General features: G+C 38.2%; 2 protein-coding genes across 7 annotated transcripts in view; one reads left to right on the top strand and one right to left on the bottom strand.

The window, feature by feature from the left end:
- Positions 1 to 4,743, bottom strand: part of LMNTD2 (lamin tail domain containing 2) — a 55,873-nt gene extending 51,130 nt beyond the window's left edge. Inside the window, exons 1-4 of the mRNA XM_034416784.3 lie at positions 4,644 to 4,743; positions 3,467 to 3,542; positions 2,692 to 2,771; positions 2,208 to 2,358 (exon numbers count right to left, since the gene is read on the bottom strand). Of these exons, the coding sequence (XP_034272675.2) occupies positions 2,208 to 2,358; positions 2,692 to 2,771; positions 3,467 to 3,542; positions 4,644 to 4,743 (407 nt within the window). The remainder of the gene's footprint in view (positions 1 to 2,207; positions 2,359 to 2,691; positions 2,772 to 3,466; positions 3,543 to 4,643) is intronic.
- Positions 4,744 to 8,370: 3,627 nt separating this feature from the next.
- The window catches only part of RASSF7 (Ras association domain family member 7), a 109,281-nt gene continuing 94,251 nt past the window's right edge, over positions 8,371 to 23,400 (top strand). For 2 of the 6 annotated variants that reach the window (XM_034416788.3, XM_060687753.2), the window contains exon 1: positions 20,337 to 20,498. The gene's annotated coding sequence lies outside the window, so the exon portion shown is untranslated. Of the gene's footprint in view, positions 8,393 to 20,205; positions 20,499 to 23,400 lie in introns of those variants that run through there. The other 4 variants (XM_034416789.3, XM_034416786.3, XM_087880730.1 and 1 more) reach the window with 4 other exon arrangements.

Genomic DNA, 23,400 nt, shown 5'->3' with positions numbered 1-23,400 from the left:
CAAGCACTAGCCTATAAGTAATGGAACTGGACTTAAACTGCTGAGAGACATATCAACCAGCTCAGATATGTTGATAATACTGCTTTCATAATGTAAAGAGAGGAAAACCCAAGAAATCCCTTACTAAATGTGAAAAAAAAAATGTTCAAAACCAGGGCTGTTTAGAATTAAAAACAATAACAACCTAATGTTGTATCTACAGGCAACGCCAATACAAACAGATGAAGGAGCAGAAGATTTTATGTTCCTAGGTTCAAAAATTCACAGAGAGTCTGTCAATAGCCATGAAATAAAAAGACATCTATTATGAGACATTTAGATAAAATATTAACCTACAGAGAAATCACATGGACCAAGGTACAGACAAGGCAATGATTTTTTTAGTTGTAATAGCTGTGAAATCTGATGTATTTGAAAACCTGAAAGAAGAAAAATGGAAGCTTCTGAATTGTGGTGCTGGAGAAAATAGTTAAGAATATTTGGACCACGCTCACAATTCATTACTAGTGTAAGTAAAACCATTGGAAGCATTAAGAATAAAACTAAAACTTAAATGTTTGGGGCATGTAATACAAAACCAAGAGTCATTGGTGAAGATCCCATAACCTAGAACAATCGAAAGCTATCAGAAAAGAAGCTGTCAAGAAATAAGATGGGCAAATATTATCATTGATGTCAGAAGGACAAGCTGACGAACTCATAGAAGCAGTTATGAACAAATAATGGTAGTGAAGTGAACAACGACAACAAAATATCTTATAGGTGCTGTGAATGCTATCTGTCTGTCTGTCTGTCTGTCTATCTATCATCTATCATCTATCATCTATCATCTATCATCTATCTATATATATCCCTGATGGCGAACCTATGGCACGCATGCCCAAAGTGGCACACAAAGCCATGTCATTTGGCACGTGCAGCCTTGCCTGTCTGTTTTCTGGGTTTCTGATGCGCATGCGTGCGCGATGATCAACTGTCCTTTGCACGCAGGGCAGTGCCAAAAAACAGTGTGCGCATGTGCACCGGCCAGCTGATTGTCGGGTGCCCATGCGCGTCAGTACTCAGAAGTTTGTCCTTTCCAGAGTGTGATCCCTTCATGCACACGGCAGTGCTGAAAACCGGCCTGCACATGCGCGCCGTCCAGCTGATTGTTGGGTGTGCATGCGTGCTAGAACCCAGAATTTTGGCTTTTCTGGAGTGCAGCCCCAATGAGCATGACCTTTTCGGCACTTGGAACTACCTCTATCTGCATTTGATATCCTTCTGACTTCACTATTTATTGCATTCCAACATGCTGTGTGCATTATTATCTCACATTCTATCTCTTCCTGTGCCTGTTAAGTTATACATTTATGACAGGGGTGGATAAAGTGCAACCTCTTTAACGCCACACTTTTGGGTTTTTTCTCAGAGGCCAGAAAAGCAACCAAAATATAACAGAAAATCTGTGAAAACTGAGGCAGGATTTCCCAGGATTTCTGCTACGAAATACAAGTTTAAATTTTGATTGTTTGCTGGACTCAACAAGCCTTCAAATTCTAGCCTTGCCAACTTATCTCCCACCATTTTAACCCCAACCCACTCACTCTTCAACCCCATCTGCAAAAGTGTAGTTGCTTAAGCCAAAAGGCTGCCTGACCATGTGTGCTATAATAAAAATGTAAAGTGCTATAAAGTTCTTAACTACATGATAAGGTACAATATCTTTGACTTTGTGTAGGAACACTGGCAATCCCAGATATATTCCATGAATTTTCAGTAGTTAGTTTTCAGCTATTGCTTTGGGAGCCCTAACAATACCAGACGCATCTTACACATGCTTTAAAATGCCAGAGTAAACCAATGAGTTGATGTACAGCATAATCACCGTAACTAAGCATATTCAAAAATCTCTTTAGGCTGCAATCTGATAATTGCTGAACTAAGTTGTCTCCCATTTTCATTTCCTGTAGGTAGCAAGTGAAAAACAAGGATTACCTTCACATAATTGTTGCAAAGGCAGACTCTCTGATACATCATTTTTTTAAATGTCTCGAGATACTCATCTTGTTATAGTAATAGAAATAAAATCTGTTAAAAAAATAGTTTGTATGGAATCTTCCTTCCCATCCCCATTGTTTGCCATAGGACCCAAACCCCCAAATAACCTCTGGGTTTGTGCTTCTCCCAAATAAAGTGTTCCTTTTATTCCCTGCCCTTTAACTCACATTTTATGGCCGCTGTAGCCACTTGCAGGGGATGCACTAGAGGCTTTGTGATGCAAGTCCCATTGCTTGTGTCTCTGTCCCAGAGTCCTAGGAAGGTCTTTGTTGAGGTCACCATGGTAACGTAAGAAAAGGGAAGGGGGACCAATGAAATCTGTAGCAAGGAAGGAGACGGGAAGTACCCTATTAGAAGGGGTTTAGGCCCTCCTGGGAAGCAAAACCCACAGGAGGAATTAACTCTTGAGCTGTTGGGCTGATTGAACCATTGGTAAGTAAGTGACACTGGGGAGTTATTAGTTCTTGCTCATATTGTTGTCCTACACATAACCATCCTGGTTTCCAGATTCATGAAACATAGAGACAATCATTTGCTTCATTTGGGTCATCCCTCAAGACCTAGGTTTGCATGCAGTGGGCATGCAAGTGCCCTCAGTTTCATATATGATGAAATGGTACCGTGAGCATTAAAAAGATGCGACTGCTATACCTGTGGGCTCATTCACACGTGTAAAGTTTGACCAAATGCGTGGTAAATGTGAATGTCTTAATCCAGTGAGGGGAGGTATCCTAGAAAAGAAAGAGGCTTTCGTATTTTAATGTGTTTATAACTATTTTAGTAAAGTGTAATAATGTACTAAAGGTATGGTAAGTACTGTAAGAATTCATTATACTATAGAAACATTTTAGAAAGTAATATATGGGTTTCTTTATAAATATTTGGGGATGAGGTAAAGTTTATCCAGTCAGGGATTCCAAAGAACTTCAAAAGAGCTTCTCTAACTGGTAGGAATGGCTGATACATTTTGAGGCAGAAGATCCAGCCTTCCCATTCATTAATGGGATCTTTGTGGCTATGATATATTTCAAAATAAAAACATCAACACAAGTTGCAGCTGCTATAAAAATTGGCAAATCCCATGCTTAGAATTAATACATGGAAGCATGGAAAATAATACAATCAGGATAGCAATGACATTGCATAAATCTATGGAGCGGCAATATTTGGAGTACTGTCTTTGTTCCAATCAGTCAAAGTGATGGAAAAAGTGTAAAGCATGGCAACCAAAATAATGAAAATACTTCCTTGTGAGGATAGAGTTCAGCCTGAGGCTTTTTAACTTGGTAGGCAAAAGAGGCACAATACAATGTGTAACAAACACATGACTGATGGATTGAGGACTATGAAGTTGGTATTGACTCTCAGCGACCTTAAAATGTGTTTCCAGAAACGTCTTTCTCACTTTCATAATGTCAGAACTTACCCACTTCCCACCTCCCATTCACACCAAGGACTCCGGATGTCTGAGGGATCACAAAGGGCAGAAGAAGGTAGCAGGCCTTAAAATAATACAAGAAAGAAAGTGTTAAACTATCTTTCTCAGAATAAGAGGAGCATATCAAGGCTACTAAAATGAGGTTCTTCCTACATGGAAGGAATGGATGGAATTTTTCAGTTAGACCATTTTTGCTTAATCAAAGATGGTTTAAGAACAAGCTTGGAACAGCCTTCAAATGCTACTGGGCTAGATTCCCAAATACTTTTGCTGAGCTTGCAAGGGAGCATGTCATATTGATAAAGCAGCCAAGGTAACACATTACTGAGAGTTAGTTGTTCGAAGTAGCGGTATAGGTCTGCAGCCAATGTTGCAAATTTAATAAAATCAGACTAAATTTATTTTTAAAAACGAATTATTCCTACACTTATTTAACCGTTTCCTCATTAGTTCATATAATGAATGCTGTGCCAATATGACATATACTGATTTACCATCTCTCCCTATTACCCAGTTTAGACTCTATCCTTTCTATATTCAGGCATTCTACTAGATGCATTCGTATAACATGCTGCTGTTCCCTTTGCTTGTCAAAGTGAATAATATGTACTGTTATCCTGTTCCCCCCTCATGTGGCTTAAAATGGCTTTACTGTGGTTAAAGAGGTTGTCCAGACTCAGACTTCTAGGTCAATTACCATTAGTTAAACGTGCAAGCCACAATGTTACAATGTTTCCCATATTTTCATATTATCACAATTTACTGCCTCTTCCTCGTCCTCTAATTACCACCAGCCTTCCCTATCTGCATTTTATTGCAAACCTCTAGAACCCACCCCTTCTAATTCTTTATTCGACCACTTTCAATCTGGCTTCTACTTCAGTACTTCATTAAAACGTTTGCAAGCACTATAGTATTACTAAAGAGTTCTCACTTGGATACACAGTTCTCTTTTCCTTTCAATGGAGTTGATAATTCTCTTGCACATTTTTTGTTTTTTGCCCTGGAGCATCTTTTGTTTAGTTCTATGCCTTCAAGTTATGTTAAGAGGACAACTTCCAGAATTTCTAGACACCTCGGCTGTTGGCTTGATGCATCTATAGGGGCTGTGATAGAAAAGACCATTCGAGAATTTCTGTGATTGTGTTCTCAGTTAATTTCTCACAGATTGAGTTGACTCTCCGGTGATTTTGTTTCAGGAATCCCTTTGTCCTTTGCTTCTCTTTTACTGTCCACATATTGTCTTTCATCTCTTCACTTCTCATGGTGTTCAGTATGACTTGTTTCTAATAGGAAGCTTTATCTTCTTTCTTGGAACGTCTTGTGTTTCTTTTTAAGGATCCTTTCCTTTATGCTTCTTTGTGTTTTTGCATCCTGCAAACGGTTTATGGCCTTGGGTGGCTTTGGTTTTTTCACTTTCCCTGATTATCCCCTGCTCAGTCTATTACTACATTGTTCTGACCTAGGCTTCCTTAGGCAGTATACAGCACAAACGTAGTCCCGGCAAACCTCTTTAATTCAGATGTCTGTGACTTATTGTCATTCCCAGTCGAAAGGCTTATCAAACAGTCTTGCAGGGGAGTGTTTACAAACACTCACCTTATCTCCCTTGGAATGCTGCCAGAGAACTAATTGCCACATGCAGGGAAAGGCCAAACGTAGCACAGAGTCAAATGGAACTTTTCCACAGCTTTTACCGACCAGATGAACTAATTGCTTCCTGCAAAAGCTCACGTTCCTTTTGCTTCTCTTTTATGCCTTATGGGAGGGGCCAATCATCTCCAAGCCTTACTCCCAAGTCAACCCTGTTTTCTTAATTGTTCCTGTCTCCTGGCAGCTCTGTGCATGTGCACACTGGGAACAGGCTCATGCTGTTCTTTTGCCTCGCTGATGTAAGATTCCAGAGACTCTGGAGGCAGCAAAGAACTACCAGATGGCCTTGACCCCCTCTCTGCCTCCAACTCAGAGCCATCGTTCGAGCCTTCCCTAGACTCCAGGACTGGCCCATGTTCCTCCCCAACTACCTCACTGTCTGTGGCCGCTGGTGGGCCACAACATACATTGTATTATTTCTTCCTTTGAACACTTACAGAAAGACAGAAGTCCTTCTTCGTGGGGGACTTTGTGGGAAATGAACAGAGCATGGTCAAAAAATTGCCATGCTTCTAGGAGCTAGTTTGATGCAGAGGTTAAAATGAAGGACTTGAAACTAAGAATCTGTGAATTCTAGTCCTGTCATTCTCAGCATCAATCTATCTCAAAGGGTTGTTGTTGTGGGGAAAACAGAGGAGGCAACATGATGACTTGAGTGGTACAAAGTAAAATCACCTAATACATGAATAAAAATATTTTTGTTACAACTTTATTATAGAGGATGCCAGTTTGGCCTAGTCGTTAAGGCACCAGGCTAGCAATTCTGCCTTAGGTATAAGAGCCAGCTGATTGATTTTGGGACAGTTACTTTGTCTCGCTCAGCCCAACCTGCCTCACAACTTTGTTGTGGGAAAAATAGGAGGAGGGAGGAGTATTAGATATATTTGCCACCTTGAGTTGTTTATAAAAATAATAAAGATGGCATACATACATACATACATACATATCTTGGCATACCTTGCAATGTTTGTAGAATATGCAAAACTGTGTGCCATTCACTTCATATTTGCTTGAAATTGGACTTTGTCAGTATAGAAACAGCCTAATTTCAATCATCTAGCCACGGCACAGATTTATTGGTTTGTAAGTTTTTTCTTGCCATCTGTTCCTCTGCTATGAAATTTGCTACTTGCTACCGCGTGGTCTTGGCTAATCTTGAAAAAAGTTAATGAGGGTCAGATCCAGGTAGCACTTTGAAAAGAGATAGCCAGCTGGTTTCTGTTACATTGAGAAACTGAAAAGAAAAAAAAACATCTAGGAAGATGATGATGGTAGGGTGTCCATTAGGGGTGTGTGTGTGTGTGTGTGTGTGTGTGTGTGTGTGTGCGCGCATGTGTGAAAAATCAAGATGATGGTTGCAACAGTGTGATTGAAACCCTTTATATGCATACTGTTATGCATTGATTCTGCTATTGCAACCACCTCCTGCAGATGCCTGGGGTGTTGGCAAACTATTTCCATATAAAATAACTGCTAAGGATACCATATGGACTGCATCCAGGTACTTAATTAAATTTGTGACTTGATTCCAGAGAGTTTTAACCTTTCATTCCTCTGGTTTATGTGGTCTGTAAATGTCCAGATACAGTGTAGTACCAGGAAAAGAAAAGAGTTTGATTTTGAAATGACATCACAAATTGCTGGTTCAGGTTTCAATTAATTTTCATGTCATGCTATATGGTTCAACAATGATCTCTTTACTAAACCACAATTGGATAGGTTCCCAGAATACAAACCACAATGTGTGAGTTCATGTATCACCTTAGCCAAAATCAAACAACCAGGTTATGGCTTAATACGAGGTAAACCTACACGTTTCAGAAATTGCCCATCAGAATACCTTAGGCTGTTTTCCAGAATTTGTATGGGTAAAGATAATCCCCAAGACTCCTTCTACTTTATTCTTCTTTTATTTAGTATTTTCTGATCTTTATCTTCTTAGCTGAATGAAGGCCTGTTGATCTAATGTTAAGGTTTAACTTTGCCTCTTTATACCTCTTTCCTTTAATCTTAGAAAAGAAAATACAACAAAGCATATTTGCAGCAAGTTGTCATTTGCTTCACATCTGACTTGAATGCTACTTTATCCCCTTTTGTGTTTACAACAATGGAGCATTAAGTGTGCCTTTAACGATCACAGATTTCCACATTAATAATTTGAGTTGGTTACGCAGTGCCTAGGAATTCAATGCAATCTTAATGGGGAATCTTAACTCTTGGGTGTATTGTTATTTATTTAAATAAGACAAATGTGATGTTAGATTTGTAGGAGGTGAGTAATTACAGTACATTTGTACAGCACATTCTTCATCTCTTCTATATAATGAGCCAAGAAAGCTGGCATTTAGCCTTCTAAAAATATCAGTGTTATTTTCTTTTTTCCTTGTTGCAAATAAATGCTAAAGAATATGGAAGCAGATATGCATACTCTATTCCAAACACAACACCAAGAGAGGCGATATCTTTATAAGCCAATTGCTTCTGTAGAAAATTGCTGGAAGCTTTCAAGTTTCAAGAACTCTTCATCAGGCAAAGAGAGAGGGAGGGAGGGAGGAAAATGCCAGATTGCATGTTTAAATGAATTGATGCAGAGTCTGCAGATACGCAAATTACTCACGGATCTGGAGACCACTAAATTGGGGGCAGGAGTTGTTTTTGCTTGGAATTCAGAATGTCTTTCTTACATGCATACAAACACACACATGCACACACAAGCATCCAATTCTAATTGAACACTCTTTCGTATAGACTGAAAGGTAAATAGAAATTAAAATAATTAAGAATTATCTAGAATAGCAGTGCTCATTCATCTGTACGCTATTCAAACCACAATGGCTGGGTTCACACATTTGCTACCTTTGCTTATGCAATATACTAAGTCCAAACAACATAAAACACATTATGGCTTAATGTGTTGTTCTATTCATTATTCTCTACAGGTATTCACTGCTGGTTGTAATTAGACAATACAGCGTTGTTGTTTTTTAATAGTGAGATAGAACTGTGAAGTTAAATTTGGCTACTTAACTCTTATCGCAGTCCAAAGATTTCAGTTTCACTCTGGCTGCAATCCACTTCCCATGATTCTATTCAATTTCAGTAATGGCAATTAAGGTGATGTGTAATATAGGCTTATATTTTCCTTCGTCACTTAGCACTTTACCCCTGGAGAAAGAGTGATGTGTTTTGTTCCTTTTTAACATTATCCAGACATTTTGTTATCTTATGACTGCAGAGGAAAAAACACTCAGTGCTTTTCGTGTAAGTAAAGCTATTTTACTCTTGCTCATCCGATATAAACAAAAACTTATGAATTGCTTATAAAAGTAATCTTCTCTTAGCTGGAAATTAAATGAACAGCAGCATTATTCTTTCCTTCCGTATATTTTAAATGTGCATAAAATAACAAAACATGTGGAGTGATATTTAGAAAATAAGAACACAAAATCCAAGTTTTATGTCATATTTTGATTCATTTTGTTGTGGTAAGCTAAAATGGGTTTGCTGAATTTTTTTTAAAAAAATGCCTTCATAAGACATATGTAGATATTTATTTGTGGGCAAGGCTTTGGGTTTTGATGCAGAATTTTAAAAAATTCTGCCCTGCTTGGATAAAATAAGTCAAAACAAACTGTAATGAAAAAGGTGTTTTCCAATCAAAAGTTTGCACAGTTCAACTTGTGTCATGCACAGATTTGTTCTTTCATCCTTGTGTTCTGACTTTTAGAGTTCCCAATTACATTTTTTGCTTAGTCTTCTTACATATACAATATAAATGTTTAAACAATTGCAGTATCCGTTTAATATTTTATCCCATTTTAACATATTGTTTCAAACTCCATTTGAATGCAGAAGAACCTTGCAGTGTTCAGTGTCTTCTACTGGAGCTGTTTTGGAAGAGTTGGTATAGCTGTGTAGCTTGTTTTTGATAGATGATTTAAAAAAAAGGCATTTCTAATACACTTCACTTTGTGTCAATTGTGTTCTAACCTTCTTGCAACTGGATATACCAATGCACTGAATGGTTTGTACCATTGTTGTTGTTTTTTTTAAAGAAAGTATAAGGGTTTTTTTTTACTTAAGTTTTCACTGTTTGCGAACACTCCAGTTTGACAAAATTATAGTATCTAATGACCTTGATTGATCTCAAGCAAAAGTCAGACCCAGTTAGCAGTTGGATGAGAAACTATTAGGAAATTTTAGGCTGCCGGCTATACTGGAAAGTTGAAAAAACTTCCCAAGAAAGCAACGGCAGTTTATTGTTGACAAGATAACTGTCTTAATTATGGCTGTGGCTTCTCACAAGTCAAGTAGTCTTTATCTATAATACTTTACCAGAGATTCCACATCTGTATTGGTTGATTATAAACTTGTGAACAATGTGCAAATTTCCTTTGCTAAATAGATATAACTTCCAAGCAATTAGCCATGCAAACTGTTTCAATTATAAGAAAGGTAGTTTGCTAGCAATCCATCATATGCTACAGATTGGATATTTGGCTGGTAGGACAGTTAAACATATGTATATTAAGAGTAACTATTCAAATTTTGTTTTCACTACTGAGTTAGTTGCTTAGATGCAAACCTTATTCTCTGAATTATCTCTGACTAATAAGCTTGGGAGAGATAAAAGGGACATCTGCTATAAAAGTCTGCTAATCAGTTAAATTACCACTGTCATTTAAGATACCTTTGTCTTGTGTTTTCTTAATAATGGAAATCTAGCACCTAATTATTCAGTTTAGCTGAATAATTTCCATTGAAATAACACTATCAGTCAGTGACAGGAAAAAAACCCCAGCAGAATCATCTACGGTAGCATGTTATAAACCAATGAATTTAGTACTGTATAGCATTGGTTTTCATAGACAGTGTTCCCAATACATTATATACAAAAATATGTATACTTTTTGAAGCACAAAAATAATTAACAACCTGTCCTATATTGTCCCCTGTGCAGGGAATAATGGTCTTAAATTAGAAAGGCAAATTCTGGTCCGATGGGAAGAGGTTGATAGTAGAACCCATTATATAAAGGTGATATTCACTGCTCTTTGGAAATCTTCAAACAGAAACTAGGGAGCTATTTACTCAAGATACTTTAAGGTAGGTTCATGCACAGAGTAGGGACTTGGCTCAGTATCCTATATCCCAGCTGTAAGAGTGAAGGTTACAGCGCCATTAAAATATTTTTTCTATCGGCGCTTGCTGTATATAATCCTTGCTTTTTTAAAGTCCTGTCCAGAGGTGGTATTCAGCAGGTTCTGACCAGTTCTGGAGAACCGGTAGAGGAAATTTTGAATAGTTCGGAGAACCGGTAAATACCACCTCTGACTAGCCCCGCCCCCATCTATTCTCTGTCTCCCGAGTCCCAGCTGATCGGGAAGAAATGGGGATTTTGCAGTAACCTTCCCCTGGAGTGGGGAGGGAATGGAGATTTTACAGTATCCTTCCCCTGCCACGCTCACCAAGCCACGCCCAAAGAACTGGTAGTAAAAAAAATTGAATCCCACCACTAGTCCTGTCTATAGATTGAATTATTCAGGGTGGAATGTGATTGAGACACTTTCAGTTTTATTATTAATACCTTCAGTATCCTGTTGTGATCTTTTTGATTTTCTGGAACTTTCATTTTTGATGCTATGCTTGTACTAATAACATTACAAAAACAGTGAGCAAGATGCAATGGTTAGTGCTGGACTAGGAGTAGGGAGACCTAGGTTTTTTTAGTCCTCTGTTAGATACAAAAGCCAACTTGGTGACTTTGGGCCAGTAACACCCTCTCAGTCCTAATTAGATCAGGTTTTGCAACAAGCCAAGCAAATCAATCAATCCCTCATGCAGCATGTATAGATAGCTGCACTGTGAAAATTAGATGAGCACAGTGCAACCCCCCCCCCAAAAAAAACCACACAAGCAGACCCAGCAATCATGTGGGACACATGCTAAGAAAAATAACATAAATAATCAACACCTTCAAATCAGTGGAATTCTCTAATTCTGGTAGCTGAGAAATTACAACAAAATAAGTTCTGTACAGTAGGAAAAAATATGGATATAGAATTAAACTTACTAGGCCTCTTGGTCAGGTCAAATGCCAATGTATACTGAAACCTCCATAGATTTCTCAGGCAAAAGAAAATGCCTCTACCTTACATAATCTCTTAGTATCCTGCCTGATAAAATATTGATGCAAGAAGCTGCCAATCCTAAATGTATAAAAATGTAAATGTCTGTTAACTACTTTTAACTAGTTAACAATTCAGTACAGTAGTGTTTCTTTTTCAAAAATGCATAGTACCGACATGGAAAATCACAGCTGAAATGATGAAATTGCTTTGTTTTAGCAATCATATCTTATAAGGAAGTTGTCTAAGCACTGATATGTAGTGACAATGGCAAAGGGATCATTTCATGTTGTGTAGCAGAAAGCAATGGTAAACTACTTTTTATTTATTTATTTTTTACATTTTTGAACTGCCCATCTCCCTCAGACACTACTACTAGTCCTCGACTTCCAACAGTTTATTTAGTGATTGTTCAAAATTATGTGACTGAAAAAAGTGACTTATGACCATTTTTCACACTTACGACTATTGCAACACCCACATGATCACATGATCAAAATTCAGGCAGTTGGCAACTGACTCATATTTATGAAAGTTTCAGTTCCCAGGATCATGAGATCACCTTTTGTGACCGACTCTCAAGCAAAGTTAATGGGGAAACCAGATTCACTTAATATCTGTGATATTAACTTAACACCAGCAGTCATTCACTTAACAACTGTGGCAAGAAAGGTCATAAAATGGGGCAAAACCCACTTAACAAATGTCTCGCTTATCAACGTCAATTTTGGGCTCAATTGTGGTTGTAAGTCAAGGATTACCTGTACTGTGCTTTACCTAAGAAAACTACATAGATAGAAAATCAAAAGTAATTAATGATATAGTGCCTTCTTTTGTTGCTTGCCAGATTATTTTAGATATTCCATCAATTGCTGTAGCCTACTAACTTGGTAGCTGATGCAACTTTATCTTCCAATACAATTATTGGAAGTGATTATAAGTAGACTGTATTTCCTAAAGAATCTTGGATATTGCTACTCCTTCATCTTGTTTGGTCTTCTTTGAATAAGTTACTATGAATTTGTCCTTTAGCATACTATGTTGAGGCTAGACCTGCCTTCTGAATTGGTAGATCTTTTGGAATTCTTTGTTCAGTTCCTTCCTGAGATCTTTGCCTTTCTTGGTTTCTATTCTCTTCTTGGCAATTTCTACTATTTTCCCCCCGAGTATCCAGTTAGTTTTCCTCTATTCCATTTTTTGCCAGCCTATTTTCACATTTACTCTTAACAGCTTCTTCGTTTTTATTTCACACTTCCTTTGGTTTCCTATTAATTGAGGCACAAATGACCAGCTCAGATTGTCATATTTTAGACACATGAAAAAAATCTAGCTCTCTTGAAAAGTTTACTCTAAGAAAGAAGGAAGGAAAGAGAAGAAGAGGATAACAGCAAGATGGATGGTCTCAGTTAGGCTGTAAGGAGTGCACCATGGGTAGAGTTGCAGGCCAGGTTGGGAAGAGATCATCATGAAGACAAGAGATTGTCATCATATATATGGTAACTATGAGACAGTACTGACTTGGTAGCACATCAGTATTTAATGAAAAGTAGAAGCAGATACTTCTGAAGTTCTTATTTCTTTACTGCACAGGCTGATCCTTGCTAAACTAATTTTTAGCATCATGTAAGGATGCAGCATTTGTAGAAATTTCCATTGCAGACTGTGGGCCGAGTGAATGACTCAATGGCAGACAGCCTCCTACTTTGTTGTGCCTGTTGCATAAATGTTAAGATGATACAGAAGAAAACTGAAAGGTACATCAGCTAGGATAAATAGAAATAGTTATTTTGAACAGGCAACCATCAGGGAGATGGAATAAACCAGCCCAGACAAACTTTTAATATAGTGGAGTAGTGCTCTGGTTTCAGGTTTCTTTCACAACCCAAACTCTGATGTACTACGATTTATTTCTAAATGTTTTGTTTGCTGGATGCTTTTTGGTGATTCTTCTATAATGAAAAATCTGTTGTTTCTATAAAGGTTAAAGCAGAATATTTACATTCCTATAGAAAGCCTTGATAATAGTGCACAGGTGTGAGCTCGTGCTGTGAATAATACACCTCATTGTATTTATTTGGAGGGGAAAGTGGAAAAAAGACATTCGTACTTAATATTATTTTCCCAATCCTGGATCTATCCAACCTAAGGTTGTGGCCTGCATTTTCTTTTTCCTATCTTTTAGCTGCAGTGTCTTTGTACTTTTCAGCAGAGTGTCCGTGTTCCTATGGATGCGATTCAAAACAACATTTTTTATCTTAACTGAGACAATTTGTAGCTATATATAGCTGTTTGCTTTATCTGCCTTTCTGCTCACTTGCAATTATGATGACAGCTGTTTCAGGGAAAGAGACCCTTTTACTCTGAACAAAAAAGAGCTGTATTCGGAAAGATAAGCAGCCCCCAAATACAGAATGAGATTCACTTGGATGTGAGCGTTAACACAGGAGGTACATGGTAGAATGGAGTGGTACTCAACTCACAATTTCAATAGCTAAACAGATCTGATACTGAATTAAATGGGAATAGCAATCTTTTATATTGAATGATGGTATGAAACCTTAAGGAGTAGCACTTTTACTGTAGCTAGTACCTTCTTTAAGGAAGGCTTGAAGACTTACGGTAGGTCTTCCCTCAGGCTCTTGATTAGGGAATATTGTAATCTCCTTTTGGGACTACAGGTAGTCCTCGATTTACAACCACTCATTTAATGACTGTTCAAAGTTACAACGGTACTGAAGAAAAGTGAGTTATGATTTAGTTTTCATAATTACAACCATTGCAGTATCCCCATGGTCACATGATCAAAATTCAGGCACTTGGCAACTGGCATGAATTTATGACAGTTACGTTGTCCTGGGGTCCTATGATCACCATTTGTAACTTTCCCAGCTGGCTTCTGACAAGCAAAGTCAATGGGGCTGAACAGATACACTGTATAAAAACACTGCATCATGTAGAATGTAGAAATAATCTAATATTAAGCGGATGGTACAATGTTGAATTACTTCACACAAACATGTCTATAGAGATTTTCAATCATCCAGGTCATGGTTGTCCTAAAGTTGTTCAAATCTGTCAAGGTTCTTTTGAATCTTGAGTCTCTCATCTTAGATATTCTCCGAGTTTGGTGTCATCTGCAAATTTGATGAGTTCTTCTTCTATCACCTCATCCAGATCATTTATGAAGGCGTTGAAGAGTACTGGGATTAAGATACAACCTTGCAGTACCCCACTGCATTTCCTCCATGTAGATGTAATTCCATCCTAATGCTAACTCTTGTCCTAACCCACTGCATATAGTTGGTCAGCTACTGCGAATCCATCTGGTGGTGGTACTGTCTACCCAACATTGTTCTATCTTACCAAGAAGTAGGCCTTGGTTTACTTTGTCAAATGCTTTACTGATACCTAAGTAAACTTTGTCCACAGCTTTCCCTTATCCACTAATTCAGTCACTTTGTCAAAGAAGGCAATAAGGTTTCTGTCTGACATGATCTGTTTTGACACATCCAGGCTGGCTTCAATTAATTGTCTTGTTCATTCCTAGATGCTCACAAATGCGCTGCTTGATTATTTTTTTCAGGACCTTCCCAGGTATTGAGGCTGATTGGTCTGCAGTTTCCCGGATTCCCTTTTTACCCTTTTTTGTAGCTTGGAACCACATCAGCTCTTTTCCAGTCCTCTGGTAGATCTTCCAGGACCTCTGAAAGATTATATTCAGTGGTTGAGTGATCATGTCTGTCAGCTCTTTTAGAACTCTGGGATATAATCCATCTGTCTCTGGCAATTTGAACTCATCTAAAGTGAATGGGTGTTCTCTTACAATTTTCTTGCCTAGTTTGACTCGCATTCTTGTTTTGCCTCTTATAATTCTGCTTTTGGTAGGTTGGACTATGGTTTCCTTTTTAAAAAAAATTATTTATTTATTTATTTATTTTATTTGTCAAGAATATATTGAGTAATATATATAAGTATAAGCACGAATTGAATACATAAAATAGATACAAATAGAGGAAACATTAGGACAGGGACAGTAGACAGATGCAAAGAATGAATTAAGCAGTTCTGCTTTCTCCATGCTAATAAATTACAGAAATACTAACAGTAATACAAAATAGTGAAGCAACAAATGGTTTGGGGATAACATGCCAAGTAAGTTTATTATGGTACAAATGTTAATGGACTATGGATCATTTCATCAGATACAAGGTAAATGAGAGAATACTTTGTACTATCTTTGAGTTCTACTCTGCTGTAAAAACAAAGTTTATTCAGGTTGTTTATTCAGCATATTACATTCAGCAATGAGTGGTAGCAAATGTCAATCTCCTCAAGACTCTGTTTAGTCCACCTAAGAGCTGTACAAGCCAACTAAATGCTTTCAGACCTACAAACTGAAACAAAACAGATCAACTGTACTCTAAAGCAATGTAATGCAATCTAGAGTCTCTCCAGTTTGTTTTGTAATCAGGGAGACAAAAGGCAAAGCCTCCATAAAATAAATGTTAGTAGGAGCTGTAAAAGCTCCAGCTTGTGGAGCTAAAACATTCAATTGTCAGCACCTTTCCACTGCATTAATTAAACATAATATAGATGTATATTTATACATGTACTTGTAATTTGATTGCATTTCTCATTTAATATACATTCAGTTCATTAGATATGTATATTTCTAACCACATGAAGAGATGATTATTGAGTAGCAAAACAACCAAGGCTAGATTACTGAATAATCATCCTTTCCATCCCATTGCTTTGCATCATAATGACCACTTGCTGTTCAGCCTCACACCTACTCATACATGTATTATGGTGTTTTACTGCTGAGTAGTGAGGCAACAATGCCTTTTCTGTTTTCTTGATTCATTACTATATTCTTCTTTCAATCATAACATTAGTGATGGATTTACTAAGATACCACAGCTCCAAGACCATTTCTGATTTTCTATTATTGTTTGAAGTGTAGATAGCCTTTCCATTTGTTAGATTTGAGTACAACACTATTTGAATGGAGCATAGTTTTGAAATATAAATTTCAGTATAATTTGGACAGATCTACCCAGTACAGGGACATCTTTTCTACTGTTTGGATCTCTAGGTCAAAGAGGAAGGAAAATATTGAAAAATGGGACAGACTTACAACATATCAATTTTTATCGTATTTCTCACGAGAAGTTGAAGATATTGATAATAATCAAAACCAATTCTGCCCTCAATGCAATTCAACTGAGAGCTAAAAGGGCTTCATAGGATTATCTTCTAACCATTTTCTATTATAACATTATAACTTTCTACCATGTTTGTCACATTTAAAAGACTGCAGAATGAGAGTTGATTGCTGAGAGAAAATCTAAATTTCTCTTGACTATAAACGTTATACTTTAAATTATTCTTTTTCCTTTGATAGGACTATCTCTAGAATTTGGTGAAATATGGAATATTTAATAATAGTCCTTTTTAACCACTTTAAAACCTATGGAAACAAAACACATAGACATCAAACACCCACCCACCCCCAAAAATAACCTCATACTAGGTTTGCTTCATGGATGTAACCAGATAATCATCTACCTATATATCCTTGGATAATGTACAATTTGTATCAATCTAAACTAAGAGTGCCTATATGAGTTGACATTTAAGATATGGGTCCAGCTGATGTTGTTCATGATGATGTTGCCTCTTCACATAGCCAGTATTTACTGATTGCTCAACAGTGCTATTGATTATGTGTCATCAAGTTGTTGTCAACTCTCAGTGACCACATGGATACAAAGGGCCACACCATACATGGCATGCCAAGAGAGTAGGAGGGAACAATATCCAGATAAATGTGGTGAGAATGACTGAAGACCTTCTGGTAATACATTTAATTTTGTCAGGATCTTTCTTTGAGGTAATTCTGCTGAGAGATGGAACATTATGTTTGAGGTAATTCTGCTGAGAGATGGGAATTTGAGCAAAGTGTCAAAATCAAAGGGATTTGCCCAGCAAAGGATCTCAAGGGTTGAGGTACAGTAGCTGTTCTTTCTTTCATTACTAAACCTTGAGCCATTTTAGAGGACTAGTGTAACCCCACCCAGTTCCTGGTTCTCTAGCCTTTACACTAACACAGAAATTCTGTTTTGTTTTTAAGTGATAGCTTGAGTCATTTCTAAAACTATGCTCCCTTGTCCCTTGATGTTTGCTTATTACGTGATTCTCTTACATTCCACACCTTGGCTCATATAAGATAATTTATTCTCTTGTTATTTCATCTCAGACCACACATACAGGCAAATCAAGGAAAAAATTAGCGTGACATAGTTTCTGATGGGTGGAATATGACACCGGAATTTTGTCAACTCAGGAGAATGTATAATAGCTTTTGGGTTGTTTTATGTGGCAGTTGATTGTTTATGAATGCAAGGGTAACCTGATGGCTTAGAAATGCAAAGCAACAGCAACTACATTATTGTCAATGTAAAGTAATTGAAAATCTTGTCATTGGGAAGGCAAGACAATGGAATGAATAAATAAATAATTTTTGTTTGAACATCTCATCTGATCAAAACACCTAGTACTTTCAAGAAAGTACCTGATACTAAATATTTATTTTTATTATTATTTTATTTATTTATATCCTGCCTTTATTATTGTTTAAAAAATAAGTCAAGGCAGTGAACATATCCAACACACCTTCCTCCTCCAATTTTCTCCACAACAGCAACCTTGTGAGGTGGGTTGGCCCACCAAGCCAACCAAGCCACGCCCCCAGAAACGGTAGTAAAAAATTTTGGATTTCACCACTGCTGCAAACCCATGATGGATATTATGTACTTTGGCAGAGATTTCTGCAAAACCAAAGAATTTAATAACATTTAGAGGGTTTTGTATCTGACCATTACCATTAACCATCAGTAACTGTGCATGAACTGCATTTATAATATGCTGACTGTAATTCAAGGAATGTCTTCAGCAGAATATTGCAGTGGATTCTCCCAAGAGAAAGGTCTATGGTATTTCTATTCCATGTTTTTCTCTAAGGAGGACTTTCTACTTGTCTCCCCCATCCCTAATTATGTTTCACTGATAATTTTTCATTTCAGAGCTAGTGAGCGTGCTCCATATTTACTGAATCTTATGGGGAGTTGGGTACCTTACTAGATTTTATCTCTACATTCTCTCACGTAGAAGCCAAACAGATGCATCCAAGAAATTCACAAACAAATTCACATTTAAGGATAATGGTCCTCCCTCACTTCGGTTCCCTAGCAACTGATATTTAGTCATGCTGCCTTTAATTCAAGAGGTAGTATGCAGCCATCAACTTTCTACCATTGTTTAGTCTCCTTTTAAAATTATCTAAATTGAAAGTCATCGGCTAACTGTTGACAGCCATTTCTGTTAATTATGCATTCTATAAATAAGTTCTTCCAATTACCTCATATAAATCTTCTTACATCTAGTTCCAATGGATGGATTCCATCCCAAATATGATAGTAGGAGAAAACCTCAAATCTACTTTTCCCAGGTCATGTGTGATGGAATGTATGCATCTGTGAGGGAGATGAGCAATTTTAAAAAAATATTGATAAACAAATTGATAAATAAAGTACTCTGAAAAACAAGGTAGGTACAATTTTATATTGGAGCGGAAATGTACAGTATTGTGCAGTTTTGCATTTTGTTCAAAGAAGACATGTGTAAAGACATTGTATATCTTATTATGCTGGCCTGTTGTTTTGTTTTGGCTTAATATCCTGTGTAATCAATGGCTTATGTATTCACTTCTGATTTATTCAACAAAATACAGAAGTTAAGCAAATTAGTCAATATGGTTAATAATAACTACTGTGGGCGTGCTCAATATAAATCAGTGTTTTTTCTTGGCTCCCATTAGGAGAAATTAGGCCTTTTTCATATAATTTGTGTACCTAGCACATACTTCTTCTTGAAGGTTTCCCCCCTCCCTCTTTTGAGATACTATATTGCTGCAGAATTAAAAAAACAGCATTTCAATAAATATTATGCTCCCCAACCTTTAGCTAAAAGTGCAAACAGAATGGTTTTTATGTAGAATATGAATATTTATGTTTCAATTGTTGCTAATCTCCTGGTGTTCACTTCTTGCTCTAAGCCACTTTTTGTTCCTCCAGTTTGCATCAGGGGGAAATTACTATTCGGAGTACAATCTCCAGTGAAGGAACTTCAATCACAAGCCTCGGAAATTGGTGCTGTCTAGAGAATTCGTTTATGGTAGTCTTTGACAAGAACGTGTGGCCATTGCAGCAAAAAAAAACCCATGATGCTATGATGGCATAGCAGCAAAAAGTTCATGAAAGAGCAGCTATTTGTGTTCTTAAGTGTCATTTTTTTGCCCTACTCATCCTTTGGCAAATTTGTGGCAGCCACAACTTCTTTTTCTTCCTCACAGTGCCTTGCCATTTTTCAACGTTTAAATTTATATCATTTGAAAGTTATCTGCTTCCCCACCTCCCCGTCTTTTTTGCTGGAGCGTACATCTATTATTTTCAGAAAGGGTAAGAATCTATGAATAACCTAGACAAGCTTCGAAATTGTGTGCTGCTGTCATTGGAAATGGGAGCTCATGCAAAAGTTGAAACGCAGCTGGAGCAGGCTTTGACCTATAGCACCGATGGCATCTAGGATTTGTCTCTGGGGAGGTGGGGTGGGGGGAGCTTGAGTGACAGGCCTTTCATCTCTGGGTCTTAGCTTAGCTTAGTCAGTAAACTTTCCGCATGAAAGCAGCTGTTTGGGGCAGCAGTAACCCGTCCCAAAGTTGAAAATCGGAGTTTTGGAAGCTGCACAAAGCCAGTTCCTTCTATTGACTCGACTCTTCCCCTGGGCTCTGTAATCTCCCCATCCCCCGCATGTCTGTGGGACAAGCTTAAAGAAAAGGCCGGCAATGAAGGGTGGGATGGGGGGAGAGGGAGAAAGCGGGGTGGGCGGGAAAACGGTGTAAGTGGTACAAAGACCGCTCGCCTCGGTCCTGGTGATTCTGGCCATGCTTTTCACTCCCGTTGTCACGTGACCCGGGGCTGTGCTGTTTTAGCCCCGAGGCCTGATTGGTCCCCGGCTCCTTTTTTGAAAGCTTTATGTGGCCGTGGCAACCAGAGGCGGCTCAGCCATACTTTCCTGGCCTTTCGGAGAAGGGCTCACGCGGGCAGAGGAAAAACCAAAAACGCACACACGGCGGCAACAGCGACAGCCGCAGCAGCAGCAGGAGTTTCATCCAGGTATGCATCAGCCTTTGGCTTCCTTTCTAGTCAAACGTCGGCGTGGGAAATAACAGGTGTCCCGTGTGCAAAACGACTCAGTGTGAGGTTCGGGGGTCCACAATCTTTCTGTTTAATGCGAGGGTGGGTGGGTGGGTGGGTTTGCACTTCCTCCCTCCCTTTTTCGAATGAGGCGCAGCACTCTTGGGAATTGCACCTGTCCCTCACAGCCTGTGAGAAGAATGACTTTCCAAAGTAAAGTAATTTCCAAAGCCTGTGAGAAGAGTGACTTGCCCCTTACTTTCAAGACTGTAGCCTTTTGGCTCATTCAAGTGGGGCATCTTAGTTTGGTTCTCAGTGAGCAGTCGGGGGGGTTTGTTAAAGCAGAGTTAAAACAGAAAGGAACTAAAAGCTCTTAGTTTAGGTGACAATCTTGGAGCACAGGCAGCCCACGGGCAACCACTGTGGAAGCAATGCTACAAGTGCTCCTCGAACTTGCTTTCCAAAAGTATGCTGAAAGTGGGAAGCTTTTGAAATGCATCCCCAATCCCTGAAATGCTGAAAAGCCCTCGGAGCCTATGCAATTAATTCTAGGTTATAATGGTACACAGGAAGAGAAACGCATTTTCAGGAAAACGTGGACCCTTTAAGGCCAAAGAAGACCAGGTTGAATGATTTCCCGTTTTTAAAGTAATGGATGGGGAGCACATAGAGGAGGAGATGCTTCCCTTCTTTCTGTTCCTGTGTACAATTACAACCTATAATTAGTGACACAGGCTCTGAGGGCTTGACTATGAAAAAAAGCCTTGGAGGCAAAGGAATGAGGATGATTCCTCATCTCTTACCTTGTTTTACATGAATAAAAATACATATGAATAGTTTGGTTCCTTAAGCAGAATATTCATTCAATCAGCATGCATCCTGCTGTATAAGTGTGACCTAAATTTTGCTTCAGGCAACTTTAGTTCATTTATCAAATTTATACTTCACCTCTCATCGGTTAAACAGCATACCTATTTTTCTAGCCTTGTTTTGTCCATCACGGAAATCCTATGAAGTAGGTTAAACCTACCATAACCGGCTCAAAGTCACCCAGTAGGGTTATTCACTTAGATATTAAACTTATATCTCCTCACACTTAAAAGTGTTCAATTTACTCTGTATCAGTAAATGCTATGCATTGTTACAAATTCAGTGCCTCCAGTTCGGTGCTCCAATCAGGAGAGGACATGAATTTGGCATCAGTTTAAATCCTTAATGCCAACTACATTTTTTCTAGAATTGTGTTGATGGTGCTGAATGATTTTGGGAAAGGTGGCCCTTTTGCAGTAAGGTACTTTTGTATGTTTGTGCTGCAACATATTGTGAAGCATCTTAATTATTTTTGAAGTAGTGTACAATGGCACATGCCTGATCTGTATAGAATTTCTCCTTATTTATTTTATATTATTTATAAAGCGATACATTTCACAGCAGCAACTCTGGGCAATGTACAAAAATTAAAACCATAATAAGAATCTATAATATATGACACTTTGGTTAAAATAATAGCCCTCAGAACCAAAAGCCACATCACCAACAGAACTCATTTAATTTCCTGGCCCAAATACCAGCTACATTTTCAATGCCTTATAAAAAGCTAACAGGGACAGGGCCATCTGGATCTCTGGAAGGAAACTGTTCCACTGGGCAGATGCAGCCATAGAGAAGGCATGTCTGTAGGACTCAACAAGGTGGCATTGTTTGATGGAAGGGATCCAGAGCAGGCCCTCACACCTAAATCTGAGGGAGCAACCTGAGACAGTGATAGAAAGACAGCCTGATGAATAGCCCTTGAATCATACTTGGAAGCCTACTGGGAGCTGGGCTTCCCAGTTTACAAAACAGCAGTGTTACATGAGCATAATGAGAAGTACAAAACCTGCCAACTATTGCTTCCGAGTACCCCTCAAGGGCATAAGTACAGCACATTACAGTAATCCAAAGAAGAGATGATTAAGTCATGAGTCCCTCTGAGCAAGGCCTCCTGGTCCAGTATAGGAGAAATGATGCAGAAGACAAACCTGTCAAAGGCCAATGCTACAGCTAGATTGAGAGCCAATTGTCAAATTTTCTGAGCTCAAATTCTTCTCAGATAATCAGGTAAAAGTGTACTTCAGACAAATCTATAGGACCTGTGCAACTGGAATCCAATTCCAAACAAATCTAAGCAAATGACTAAAATAATCCTCACAACAGCCCTGCAGCTATAAGGTATTCCTTGATTTACAACAGTTCGTTTAGTGACCATTCAAAGTTACAACAAAAATGTTGTATGGCCATTTTTCACACTTATGACCATTGTACCATCCCCATGGTTATGTGATTTACATTTGGATGCTTGACATTCTGATTCATATTTATGATGGCTACAGTGTCCTGGGATCATGTGATCCCTTTTTGCAATCTTTTGACAAGTAAAGTCAATGGGGAAGCCAGATTCACTTAGTAACCGTGTTACTAATTTAAGAACTGCAATGATTCACTTAACAAATGTGGCAAGAAAAGTCCTAAAATGGGGGTAAAACTCACTTAATGAAGTTTTCACTTAGCAACATAAATTTTGGGCTCAGTTGTGATTGTAAGCCACTTGTACTGTATTCCCATAGTCAGGTGGGATTCAGTTACACTAAAAGAGATACAGCAGCTGTCCAAAGACACAATAAGGGTGAAGAAATAACTACAATTATCTGCCGTTATAATCATGAGGAAAGGCTGTTACTTGTTCAGCCAGGTTTACTCTTCCTCCAGGATGTTCTAGATGTCCCTTGTATCTTTCATCATCTGGATTTCCTCTGAAAACCAGAGTACCCTCCATATGCATAGAGAGTCCTCATTAGTTTGATCTGATCCAAGGCCAGTGACTTCTCAAGTGGTGAAGAAA

The sequence above is a fragment of the Pantherophis guttatus genome, chromosome 1 (assembly GCF_059756535.1).
Source record: "Pantherophis guttatus breed Tessera chromosome 1, ASM5975653v1, whole genome shotgun sequence".
Classification (NCBI taxonomy): Eukaryota; Metazoa; Chordata; class Lepidosauria; order Squamata; family Colubridae; genus Pantherophis; species Pantherophis guttatus.
The sequence above is the reverse complement of the archived record's forward strand: the minus strand, read 5'-3'. Positions and strand labels throughout refer to the sequence as shown.